General features: G+C 40.6%; 1 protein-coding gene across 1 annotated transcript in view; it reads right to left on the reverse strand.

Moving 5' to 3' along the window:
- LOC108714690 (NUAK family SNF1-like kinase 1) overlaps positions 1–11,899 on the reverse strand; it is a 31,564-nt gene extending 19,665 nt beyond the window's left edge. Inside the window, exons 1-2 of the mRNA XM_018259122.2 lie at positions 11,744–11,899; positions 9,544–9,877 (exon numbers count right to left, since the gene is read on the reverse strand). Coding sequence (XP_018114611.1) covers positions 9,544–9,804 — 261 coding nt within the window. The 5' untranslated portion in view covers positions 9,805–9,877; positions 11,744–11,899. The remainder of the gene's footprint in view (positions 1–9,543; positions 9,878–11,743) is intronic.
- Positions 11,900–14,288: the final 2,389 nt, after the last annotated feature.

Consider the following 14,288-nt stretch of genomic DNA (forward strand, 5'->3'; position numbering starts at 1 on the left):
GATGGCCATAGACTCAAAGATTCGCTCGTTTGGCGACATCGCCAAACGAGCGGATCTTTACCCGATATGCCACTAATGGCAGGGCTATATCGGGGGTAATTCATAATGGCCGAACGATCGAATTACGATACGCCAAGGGGCTCTGACGGGTCGGTCGGTTAATAATCAAACCTTGCCGATCGATATAGTGGCCAGATATCGATCGGGAAGACCCATCGGAGCCCCCATACACGGGCAGATAAGCTGTCAAATTGGTCTAAACGACCGATATCAGCAGTTTTATCTGCCCGTGTATGGCCACCATTACTCTTTGCCCCATTTCTGCCTCTTCACATCCACTGGGGAAAATACCAATATATAAGGTGAATATATAAGGTGAATATATAAGATTAATATATAAGGGGAATAGATAAGGTGAATATATGAGGGGAATATATAAGGGGAATATATAAGGGGAATATATAAGGGGAATATATAAGATGAATATATAAGATGAATATATAAGGGGAATAGATAAGGTGAATATATGAGGGGAATATATAAGGGGAATATATAAGGGGAATATATAAGATGAATATATAAGGGGAATAGATAAGGTGAATATATGAGGGGAATACAGTGGTGTGAAAAACTATTTGCCCCCTTCCTGATTTCTTATTCTTTTGCATGTTTGTCACACAAAATGTTTCTGATCATCAAACACATTTAACTATTAATCAAAGATAACACAAGTAAACACAAAATGCAGTTTTTAAATGAGGGTTTTTATTATTTAGGGAGAAAAGAAATCCAAACCTGTGTGAAAAAGTAATTGCCCCCTGAACCTAATAACTGGTTGGGCCACCCTTAGCAGCAATAACTGCAATCAAGCGTTTGCAATAACTTGCAACGAGTCTTTTACATCGCTCTGGAGGAATTTTGGCCCACTCATCTTTGCAGAATTGTTGTAATTCAGCTTTATTTGAGGGTTTTCTAGCATTAACCGCCTTTTTAAGGTCATGCCACAACATCTCAATAGGATTCAGGTCAGGACTTTGACTAGGCCACTCCAAAGTCTTCATTTTGTTTTTCTTCAGCCATTCAGAGGTGGATTTGCTGGTGTGTTTTGGGTCATTGTCCTGCTGCAGCACCCAAGATCGCTTCAGCTTGAGTTGACGAACAGATGGCCGGACATTCTCCTTCAGGATTTTTTGGTAGACAGTAGAATTCATGGTTCCATCTATCACAGCAAGTCTTCCAGGTCCTGAAGCAGCAAAACAACCCCAGACCATCACACTACCACCACCATATTTTACTGTTGGTATGATGTTCTTTTTCTGAAATGCTGTGTTACTTTTACGCCAGATGTAACGGGACGCCCCCTGAACCTAATAACTGGTTGGGCCACCCTTAGCAGCAATAACTGCAATCAAGCGTTTGCAATAACTTGCAACGAGTCTTTTACATCGCTCTGGAGGAATTTTGGCCCACTCATCTTTGCAGAATTGTTGTAATTCAGCTTTATTTGAGGGTTTTCTAGCATTAACCGCCTTTTTAAGGTCATGCCACAACATCTCAATAGGATTCAGGTCAGGACTTTGACTAGGCCACTCCAAAGTCTTCATTTTGTTTTTCTTCAGCCATTCAGAGGTGGATTTGCTGGTGTGTTTTGGGTCATTGTCCTGCTGCAGCACCCAAGATCGCTTCAGCTTGAGTTGACGAACAGATGGCCGGACATTCTCCTTCAGGATTTTTTGGTAGACAGTAGAATTCATGGTTCCATCTATCACAGCAAGTCTTCCAGGTCCTGAAGCAGCAAAACAACCCCAGACCATCACACTACCACCACCATATTTTACTGTTGGTATGATGTTCTTTTTCTGAAATGCTGTGTTACTTTTACGCCAGATGTAACGGGACGCGCACCTTCCAAAAAGTTCAACTTTTGTCTCGTCGGTCCACAAGGTATTTCCCCAAAAGTCTTGGCAATCATTGAGATGTTTTTTAGCAAAATTGAGACGAGCCTTAATGTTCTTTTTGCTTAAAAGTGGTTTGCGCCTTGGAAATCTGCCATGCAGGCCGTTTTTGCCCAGTCTCTTTCTTATGGTGGAGTCGTGAACACTGATCTTAATTGAGGCAAGTGAGGCCTGCAGTTCTTTAGATGTTGTCCTGGGGTCTTTTGTGGCCTCTCGGATGAGTTATCTCTGCGCTCTTGGGGTAATTTTGGTCGGCCGGCCACTCCTGGGAAGGTTCACCACTGTTCCATGTTTTTGCCATTTGTGGATAATGGCTCTCACTGTGGTTCGCTGGAGTCCCAAAGCTTTAGAAATGGCTTTATAACCTTTGAAATTGAACTCAGGTGTGATAAACCACAGTTAAGTTATTTTTTAACAAGGGGGGCAATCACTTTTTCACACAGGCCCATGTAGATTTGGAGTTTTTTTTCTCCCTTAATAACGTAAACCTTCATTTAAAAACTGCATTTTGTGTTCAATTATGTTATCTTTGACTAATAGTTAACGGTTTTTGATGAGCAGAAACATTTAAGTGTGACAAACATGCAAAAGAATAAGAAATCAGGAAGGGGGCAAATAGTTTTTCACACCACTGGGTATATAAGGGGAATATATAAGGGGAATAGATAAGGTGAATATATGAGGGGAATATATAAGGGGAATATATAAGGTGAATATAAAAGATGAATATATAAGGGGAATATATAAGGGGAATATATAAGGGGAATATATAAGGGGAATATATAAGATGAATATATAAGATGAATATATAAGGGGAATATATAAGGGGAATATATAAGGTGAATATATAAGGGGAATATATAAGGGGAATATATAAGGGGAATATATAAGGGGAATATATAAGGGGAATATATAAGGGGAATATATAAGGGGAATATATAAGATGCAAATAAATGCTGCTGGATAACATTCTTCCCAGTTGATTACCAGTTACTTCTGTGACTTCTCTCCAGCCTCCAGGCTTTAGTAACAGTAGGGCTCATTTATCAACACCGGCCAAATTTGCCTGTGGGCAATCACCCATAGCAACGTATTAAGCAGGATTTTTCAGCCGGCTGCAGGTAGAACAACAATTAGATCGGTTGCAGTGGGTTCCTGCCCATGGGCAAATTTGTCCAGTGATGATAAATGACCTCCCCCCAGTGTCTTTATGATATCGCAAGCGGATTTATGTGCACATGTCATAACTCTCTATTTATAGACCCGCACCCACCCAGCATGACATCACAAAAGGGGTGGGTCGAGGGTGGTCCATAAATTTAGGCGCTGGCAGTGCTAGCGTGACCAGAAGATTTTGTGCTGGAGCTGGCCTGATCCTGCAGGTTTTGGGCTGGCCCTTACACCACTAGTAACCAGGGCTGGACTTGCTCTACATTCAGAGTAACTGTAGGGTAACAAGGGACAGGTTTAGGTTTCTTCTTACGTTAGGGCAGAGATAAATCGCCTCTTCTTCGGGCAGCTAATCTCCCTGAACTGCCTCCCCGCCAGCTAGAATATAAATCACCGCGGTGGGATGGCACTCTTCGTTTTCCAAAGTTGCCCCAAGTTTCCTCATGAGGCAACTTCGCAAAATGAATCACTCCGAGTACCACCCCGCCACGGTGATTTATATTCTAGCCGGCGGGAGGCAGTTCGGGAGCTTAGTTGTCCGAAGAAGAAGCGATTTGTCACTGGGCGACTAAATCTTCCCGAATCTTCTCGTCTGTCTCTGCCCTTAAGAGATAAAACTGGAAACCAATGAAGAACTGAGGAGACCCCAAGCTTCTCTGCAACTTCCTATACCTGTCACCCCAAATATTTGCCTATAACTGCATATGGCCACCTTTACTTTGCTTTATAACGTACTGTTCTGTATCTCTGCATTTAAAAGGGCACAATCACTATTTATAATGTTTATACAAGGTCCTTAGACATTATCTTTTTCTTGCCCCACCCATTTTTTCCCTGTTATTCTTGTAAACCATATTAAAGGGGAGGTTCACCTTTAAGTTAACTTTTAGTATGTTATAGAATGGCTAATTCAAAGCAACTTTTCAATTGGTCTTCAATATTTATTTTTTTATAGTTTCAATTATTTGCCTTATTCTTCTGACTCTTTCCAGTTTTCAAATTATGGTCACTGACCCCATCAAAAAAAACAAAACTCCACTAAATTATCTGAACTTTGATCTTAGGCCATATATCCTCTCGCAGAGATACTGTTTTGTGGATTGACTCTGCATATTTTACTAATTCGTGAAAAGAGTGAATTATTCTTAATTCTCAGCAACTGATTCAAAAAGGACACTGTTATTTGTAGTTGTAGTTGTTTTGTTACAATAAAAGTATATTTCCCCCACCATTGGGGTGTAATACAGATATATACTTATAATACTTTATTACCTTAAAAAATTATAGCTTTTCTAGAAAAATTTCCTTGACTTACTATTAATAGAGGTATTTAGTCAAACAATAAGGTTTGTTATAACAATGTTTTGAAATATAAGTTTATTACTAGAATACTGTATAAACATATTGTCTGTGACCAATTCTATACAAATGTTAATAATTAATGTGATTATTAATGTCACTATGTGTTAATGTAAAAACTTTTACTTAAAGTATATATTAGGCTTTTACCAAAAGCTGTAATTTAACTTGAAAAAACACCAATAAAAACTTATTGAAATTAAAAAAACAAAACTCTGTTAAGGCTACAAATTTATTGCTATTGCTACTTTTTATTACTCATCTTTCTATTCAGGCCTCTCCTATTCCAGTCTCTTATTCAAATCAATGCATGGTTGCTAGGGGAATTTGGACCCTAATTACCAGATTGCTTAAGATGCAAATTGCAGAGCTGCTGAATAAAAAGCTAAATAACTCAAAAACCACAAATAATAAAAAATTAAAACCAATTGCAAATTGTCTCAGAATATCACTCTCTACATCATACTAAAAGTTAATTTAAAGGTGAGCAACCCCTTTAACATAATGTGAGAAGAAGGGCAGCACTATCTGGGCACCATCACCTGCAGTAAGAAATACTGATATAAAGCTGCATTTCTTGTGCTAAAGTTGGCTTTATTAGGGTCTGGCGCGTGTATTCTTTCTAGAAGCCGTGCCATAACCTCAGTGGTCTCAGCTGTTTCCGGATACTTTTACCACATCCTCCGGCTGTTGCTCATGTCGCTGACATATAACAAAGTACAGAGAGGAAGGGCTGACATTGCAATTCAAAGTGCAGACCAATGGGATTTTAAAAGAGAAGTAACCCCTCAAAAACAATGGAAAAAAACATCAAACCCCAATAACTGTTAAGGGGGGTTATCAATATGTTAAGCACCTCCCAACAGATTGAATCACTTTTTTTTTCCCCCAGGCACATGCTCCTTTCGTAAAAAATGTACCCTACCCCAGGGGTTTCCTTGTCCTTTATTCATTGTTTATTTCTAATTTTCCCTTACTCCCCTGTCCTACAGTTACACCACGGTTTCATGTGTTGATTGTTCTGAGCAGTTGATCACCATTCTGATATATGAGGAAGTAGTGCTCAGGGATCATCACCAGCAGCACTGAGCACTAACACCTTTGTCTTAGAACTTGCTCCCTATGTGTATACCATGCACTGGGACTAATACACTGTTAAATCCTAAATAGTGATGGCCGAATAAATTCGAAAAATTTGCTGCAGCAAAAAAATTTGGTGCGCGCATAAAATGGTCATGCATCAAAATTATTCGGTCCACATTGACTTTAATGCATTTGGACAAAATAGTCGTATATTATTTTGACGCCCATTGAATTCAATGCGTTTCTCAAATTTTTCACATTTTCGCAATTTTTTTTGCCGTTTCTAATCATTAATCCTTAAGGGGGTTATTTACTAAACTCCAAATGCAAAAATCACGAAAAAAATTGTGATTTTTTTAAATAAAATCGGACTTTTTAAAAAAAAAATTCAGAATTTATTAAACCCCAAGGATGGTCCGAATCTGAAAATCCGACATCTCAGACCTGTCGAGGCTGCATATAATTCAATGGAAGAAGTCCCAATGATTTTTTGATGTGCGCTGGGTTTTTGGGAATCCCCCAGTTTTTGGGAAAAATACGTGAAAAACGGGTGAAAAATCAGATTTTTTCTCGCAAGCAAAATTTTCAGGAAAGCATATTAATAAATAAGCCCAAAAAACCCGTGCGGATTTGGTCAGAGTTTTTTTCAGAAAAGATTGAGATAAATTCGGACTTTGATAAATATGTTGGACCTTATACTGGCATTTGGTGTGTTATAGACAGTCACTCCTAAGCACCTCTTCAGTTGGTCCTCGTTATTTGTTTTGCATCGGTTGTGAAGGCACGCCAGTCTGCAGATTAAAGTGCTATCTTGTTGTTGACTGCGAGGCTTCACTTTATCGCAATTCTTATCTGTTTTTCCAAGTCCTGTTATTTGTCTTCTTTTTTAATGTGAAAGCTGCTGCCTGGTTGCTAAAATAATTGACCCCTGGCAACAAGATAAGCTGCATACAAAATAAGGGAAATAATTTGAAAACCAAAAATGAAGACCAACTGCAAACTGTCTTTGACTTTAATACCTTGCTAAAAGTAAACCGCATTTATCATTATTCTGTGGATAGAGAATGATTTTGCCCATGGAGCCTGGATGTGGCTGCAGCCCCTGTGCTTCTTGTAGCTCCAGCCCTGGATCACGACTAGGGATGCACCGAATCCACTATTTTGGATTCGGCCGAAACCCCGAATCCTTTGTGAAAGATTCGGCCTAATACCGAACCGAATCCGAACCCTAATTTGCATATGCAAATTAAGAGTGGGAAGGGGAAAAAAATTGTACTTCCTTGTTTTGTGACAAAAATTCACGCGATTTCCCTCCCCACTTCTAATTTGCATATGCAAATTAGGGTTCGGATTCGGTTCGGCCAGGCAGAAGGATTCGGCCGAATCCAAATCCTGCTGAAAAAGGCCGAATCCTGGCCGAATCCCAAACCGAATCCTGGATTCGGTGCATCCCTAATCACGACCCACCATGACTCAATGACAGCTGATATGAGGCACTCAAGGCAGTAATGGAGTACAAATGTCATTGCATAAGGCTGTAAGTGATATGTCCTGTTGTATAACAGCATCTTTTGTTCCCCAGAGCCGGAAGTATTGGGAATGAATGGCAGAATGTGCTTAGAACAAAGTAGGAATGGATTCCGTTACTGAGGAACTGGGTGTAACTGCTGCTTATGTAATTCGCACCATAAATAGATCCATCCCACCCACTGATCAGGAGAGAGTTAGTGGCTGGGATATCACACCATGAATTACAACTTAAAGCTCCTTGCTGCCAGAGCATGCTGGGAGTTGTAGTTGTGTTCCCATTCGTGCTTGTGATAGAAAAGAGCCTGGAGATCAGGATCAGGGTGTAAACAAGACAAGAGACAGACCCCGTGTGTTAATTATATTTACAATCAATTTGGTGCCCCTGATCGCTTTTGCACTTGAGTCCAGGGCACTGATAATATATGTGCCTACCCTTTAAAGGGATTTTTCACCTTTGAGTTAACTTTTAGTATGATGTAGAGAGTGATATTCTGAGACAATTTGCAACTGGTTTTCATTTTTTTAATATTTGTGGTTTTTGAGTTATTTAGCAGCTCTCTCTGATTTGAATAAGAGACTGAAATGTGAATAGGAGAGGCCTGAATAGAAAGATGAGTAATAAAAAGAAGCAGTAACAATAAGGGGCACATTTACTTAGGGTCGAATATCGAGGGTTAATTAACCCTCGATATTCGACTGTCAAAGTTAAATCCTTCGACTTCGAATATCGATCGATTTACCGCAATTCGTTCGATCGAAAGAAAATTGTTCGATCGAACGATTAAATCCTTCGAATCGAACGATTCGAAGGATTTTAATCCATCGACCAAACGATTTTTCTTCTACCATAAAATTGTAAGAAAGCCTATGGGGACCTTCCCCATAGCCTAACATTGCACCTCGGTAGGTTTTACTTGCCGAAGTAGGGGGTTGAAGTTTTTTTTAAAGAGACAGTACTTCGACTTTCGAATGGTCGAATAGTTGAATGATTTTTAGTTTGAATCGTTCGATTCAAAGTCGTAGTCGAAGGTCGAAGTAGCCAATTCGATGGTCGAAGAAGCCAAAAAAATCATTCGAAATTCGAACTTTTTTCTATTCTATTCCTTCACTCGAACTAAGTAAATGTGCCCCTAAATGTATAACTTTACAGAGCATTTGTTTTTAGATCGGGTCAGTGCCCCCCCCCATTTGAAAGCTGAGAAGAATCCAAAGAAAAAGGCAAATTACTAAAAAAAAACTATAAAAAATAAATAATGAAGACCAATTACAAAGCAGTAGAATTGGGCATTCTATAAGATACTAAAAGTTACTTTAAAGGTGAACCATCCCTTTAATGGGAAAAAAAATGAGAATGTTTTTCAAATCAGATATGAAAGGGTTAAGACTCACGGTACAAGGGTTTTTTATCAAACTGACGGGGGGGGGGGGGGCGCTTGCCCTTTCCCTCTCATTAAATAACTCTTCTGGTCACTTGTGGGCATGGACTTGTCTCATTGGTACCTATTACATGAGGCCTTTATAAGTCGGGTCAAACAGATTCATGATGCACTGGCAGGACTGACCCGTGGCTTTCATAAAGGATAAGAATACAGGGGGAGATGGGAGACCTGATTCCGGACAGAACAGAATGTGCCGGAGAATTCCCAGGAGCTGCGGTTGTTTGGTGGGATTAGTCACCCTATGGATCACCTTCCCTTTGTGCATTCCATTCCAGCCTCTAACTGGAGCTATAGTGCTGAATAATATCCCTATCAGGTTGTCCCTAGGGCCCCCTGGTGTAAGGAATCTGCCCCTAAAAGTAACCTGTTTGTTTTGGTTGGCAGGGGGAATGTCTCACGTGCGTGTGCTAATTTGGGACTTGATGTTCCTCACTCTGCTCTCTTCCCTGTTGCTTCCTGTGTAAGTCAGAGGGGAAGGGAGATGTAGCAATCAGGGGAGATGATGTAGCAATCAGGGAAGATACAGCCGAGCAGCTAGATAGCAAAGCAAACATGGGCAGACATGCAGTGATTTGGCAGGGGTGTTTGCCACTCCTCATTGCAGGTATGGAGCATCTGCATGTGTGGAATAGAAAGGGGCCACAGCTCCCTCTCATCTGCAAAACATGAGGATCCATTGGCCAATTAGAACTGATCCTCAAGGGCTGCAGACGGCCTGAAAGACTTGCTCCATATAGAAGCACGAGGGAGCTGTGACCCCTTTCCCTGAGGCTACAGAGGGAGGATATAACTTAATATGTGCACCCAACAGAGAAAGCTCTATAACCCTAATGTGGTTACTGTCTCTTTAAATATCAATTAACCCTTGGCAATCCAAGTATGAAAAGTACAGTGCAGTGCCTCCACCTAGGGAACACTCAGGAGATTTCCACTAGGAAAACTACAACAAACAGTTTGCAATAAAACAAATATCAACTGTATGTAAAACTTTCTGTAAGTACACTCACCATATTTCCAGTGGCCTTCTCCGTGGCTCTTTTCACTTTGCCGTACGTCCCCCGACCCAGTGTCTCCAGCAGCTCATATCTGTGTTTGATGCTGTGCTTGTGATGGTGCTTCTTCACCCCCGTCCCTGGATCTGACATGTGCGACCCATCAGCTGTGTGCCATGCAGGGGGGCCGCCTGCTCCTGTGCCATGCTCTTTCCTGCGCCCTGGGTGGCTCTTTATAACGCCATGATCCTCTCTGGAGCAAGTCACGCCTGTCATGATACCAGTCTATTGCACTGTCCCAAACTGGGGGGGTATTAACTCATTCAGAGCCACTTGAAAATCCACTTTACTGAGGGACATTGAAAAAGATAATGCAATGAATAACAATAACAATTAGACCTATGACATATAAGCTTCTGTTTATTTAAGAGCTGGGCAAAATGTTCCCCTGCAGTCAGTAGTAAAGGGGGTTGTTCACCTTTAAATTAACTTTTAGTATGATGTAGAGAGTGATATTCTGAGACAATTTGCAATTGGTTTTCATTTTTTATTATTTGTGTTTTTTGAGTTATTTAGCTTTTTGTTCAGAAGCTCTCCAGTTTGTAATTTAGTCATCAGGCTGCTAGGGTCCAAATTACCCTAGCAACCATGCATTGATTTAAATAAGAGACTGGAATATGAATAGGAGAGGGCCCAAATAAAAAGTAGCAATAAATTTGCAACCTTACCGAGCACTTACAGAAGGCAGAATAAGGCAAATAATTCAAAAACTATACAAAATAAAAATAATGAAGGTCAATTGAAACTCTGCCCATTCTCGTCTACAAGACTTCTCTCGGGCTTCTGCTTTTCTCTGGAACTCTCTGCCACAAGCTGTCAGACTTTCTCCTTCCTTCCAAACTTTCAAGCGCTCCTTAGAGACCCATCTGTTTAAAAAGGCCTATTCGATGTACCTTAATTAATCATTGCTGTATCAAAAATGACAAAGTGTTTATATAATCCTAATGTCTCAATTGTAACCTAACCTTTTAGTTTGTAAACCCTATTGTACTCTGTAATCCTTGTTTGTTATCCACCATTTATTCCCTGTTTGCTATAACTGCAGTAAAGCAGTGCGTATCTTGACAGCGCTATATAAATAAATGATGATGATGATGATGATGAACTTTGCTTAGAATTAGCCATTCTATATTGTACCTAAAGATAACTTAAAGGAACAGTAACACCAAAAAATGAAATTGTTTATAAAAATATAATACAGTGTTGCCCTGCACTGGTAAAACTGGTGTGTTTGCTTCAGAAACACTACTATAGTTTATATAAATAAGCTGCTGTGTAGCCATGGGGGCAGCCATTCAAAGGAGAAAAGGCTCAAGTTACACAGCAGATAAGCTCTGTAGAACATAATGGTGTTATCTGTTATCCACTATTTAACCTGTGCCATATAGACTTTTTTCAATTTCAACCATTGCTACACAGCAGCTTGTTTATATAAACAATAGTAGTGTTTCTGAAGCAAACACATCAGTTTTACCAGTGCAGGGCAACACTACATTATATTTTTATTACTTTAAAGCACTTTCATTTTTTGGTGTTACTGTTCCTTTAAAGGTGAACCGCTCTTTTAAACTAAAATGAGCCATTTGATTATGAGAGAGTTGGTGGGAGTTGCAGCACAACAAATGGAGGGCTGAACTACAACTCCCAGCCCAGGATCCTCACAATCCTATATGGAGTCAAGAAGCAAAATGTTCCATGTGCATTTAATGTAGGTGCTCACTGGAGGCCTGTGCAGAAACCAGTCTGCAGCTTATATGTAAATAAGATTGTCATGAGCCGTCATTCAGCCCCATTGTAAAGGGCAACTGGAGCCACTACACCCCCAACCGGCAGTTATTATATAATGTATTAATAATATTTTATTATATAATGGCCCATACTATCAGGAATTATACAGTTATTATACTAATATCAGGAATTATACAGTTATTATAATAATATCAGGAATTATACACTGTTATTATACTAATATCAGGAATTATACACTATTATTATAATAATATCAGGAATTATACACTGTTATTATATAATACAATATCAAGAATATCTGCATAAGGACAAGGCACATAATAAGTGAAAGGCAAGATGCCCCCTGGCTCCATCATTTCCTCTGCGCAGCCTCCCCTGATAGAAAATAAAGGAATTTGCCTCTCACCTTTAGAACATGAGGTCCGGGCTATTTAATGAAGCTGCAGTTGGAGTGTAAGTGAGAGAGAGTTCAGTAGTCACAAGACACAAGCCCAGCTCTCAGCGGCTCTTCTGTCTCCCAAGCTCAGTCTGCCTTGTGTTTCCCCAGTTGGAGGGGGCGGAGCACCATTTGGGAAGTGGGCGGAGCTGTGTGTGGCTGGTACTTGGCCAGTCCCTGCTGTGCATCTTTCTCTACCTGTCTGTCCTGTTGGGGAGGAGCCATTAGAGCTGCACTTTCTCTTTGTTTTCTTTGTCTGATTGTTTATAATTGAGTTGCATTCTTAGCAATTCTTACATTGCACTGTGGGTTCAGACACACGAATGTGCACATGGCTGCATTATGCAGGGAGTATTGCACAAGGGACATTGCACAACGGTGCAGAACACAGGGATAACGTGCACAGGGGTGTATTATTTAGGGGTGCATTTAGCAGGGGTGTATTGTTCTGGGGTGCATTTAGCAGGGGTGTATTGTTCAGGGGTGCATTTAGCAGGGGTGTATTGTTCTGGAGTGCATTTAGCAGGGATGTATTGTTCTGGGGTGCATTTTGCAGGGGTGTATTATTTAGGGGTGCATTTAGCAGGGGCACATTGTTTTGGGGTGCATTTTGCAGGGATGTATTGCTCTGGGGTGTAGAGCACAGGGGGTGTATTGCACAGCAAATTCATTCATCATATCACTTTTTTGCATTGGAAACTGTAATTTATAAGAAAATCCCAACAATACACACAGGGGGCTAAAGGGATATAAGGGCTTTAGAATTAAGAATCTAACGGTGACATTAAAGGTGGTGGTGGCGTGGCAGTTGGGAGATCCATAAAATTATATAATGTGGGGGGAGGTTGAATGTCTAAAAATCTATTGTTTTATTTTTGCAGACATAAAAAACACCAAAAAACACTAAACACCAAAACAATATCTCTTGGATGTTCCTTGAGTAGAATGATTGTACCTTCCACTTTTTCAAAAGGGGCAGTTCCCTATAAATATTGAATTATTTAGCTTTTTGTTCCAGTTTTCAATTCAGCAGCCATGTGGTTGCTAGGGACCATTAACCCTAGCAACCACACAGTGGTGTGAATAACAGCCTGGAAGATGAATAGGAGATTACCCGAACATCACTCTGATAGACTATAATTTCATTGTTATTGTTACTTTTTTATTATTGTTACATTGATATTTGAAAACTGGAAAGAGGCAGACTTTTGCTACATTATTTCAAGAGTCAAAACCACAGAAGAGAAAAAGGATAAATAAACACTGTGGCAATTACATTTACAAATAACGTTCAAACCATTGGAAATGTGCAATGAATGTATATTGGGAGTTACATTTTGTACATTGGGGGTGTAGATCCCCTTTTAATTTAAAGGCAAACTACTCCTATTTACCAATATTCAGAATAAGCCTGGATAATCCAGGGGAATTTTCTGGATGACTTTGTGCATTCGGCCTTGTGCTCCCCTACAAAGAGCTGTGGGTCGGTGCGTGTGCCATTTGTGCGCAGCTGCAGGACAGACACAAGGTGAGACACAGAGAGAGCGATGTCTATTGAGTCACACAGCTGGGTGCCAAACACCGTCTGTAGCCTGAGGCTTAACTCACATTCCAACCTCTTTTCTCAGCGCAGAAGAAAGTGACTATAGTGACCCACAGTCACAGCTGCTAATACCAGCCCTTAGGGAACGCCATGCTCTGCTCTAAAATCTACAACAATGGCTTTAATTCCACTCCTGCCTGGGTCACAGCAGTTTGGAATGGTGAGGTTTTTGGCCAAGGACCATTAGGGTAAGGTCACACTGGGTGTTTTGGGCGACTAATCGTCTCTTCTTTGCAGCGACCAATCTCCCCAAACACCTTCCCTCACTCTGCGCTGGCTAAACTGAAAAATCGCTGGCGCTAATCACACGCGGCGATTCATTTCAATCTCCCCAAAATGCCCAGTGTGACCTTACCCTTATTGTCAGAGTTAAGAGGTTTGTGCCAGCAATATTTTAGAATGACAAATCTAGAGTATATTTCAAAGTTACATTTACTCGGGGAGGAATCTGTTGGGGGACACACCCCCAGTGAATAAAATCGCTTTCTATTAACCCTAGACTGGCGCTCTTCTTTGGTGCCTGGGCAGGGCTGTCATCAGTGGGGTAAAGGGTCTGGGGGTAGGGTTGCCACCTTTTTTGGAAAAAAATACCGGCCTTCCTGTATATTTAGATTTTTTTCCCTATTAATAACATTGGGTTCAAGCATAATTTTTACTGGTCAGGTCGGTAAAATACTAGCCAGGTGGCAGCCCTATCTGGGGGTTCAATAACAGAGGGGGTCCCCTAGAGATTTGTGGATCACAAATGTGCTTGTGAAGTAGTGGGTGAGAGTTGGGTATAATTTGGGCATGACCAGGGCAGATGTGAGGGCATTTTATTTTTCATTGGGGCTAGTGATGGTCAAATAAATTTGAAAGGTGCAAACTCGCAGGGAAAGATTACACGTGCATCAGAAAAGTCGCTCACGTCAA

Source organism: Xenopus laevis, chromosome 4L (assembly GCF_017654675.1).
Source record: "Xenopus laevis strain J_2021 chromosome 4L, Xenopus_laevis_v10.1, whole genome shotgun sequence".
NCBI classification, from domain to species: Eukaryota; Metazoa; Chordata; class Amphibia; order Anura; family Pipidae; genus Xenopus; species Xenopus laevis.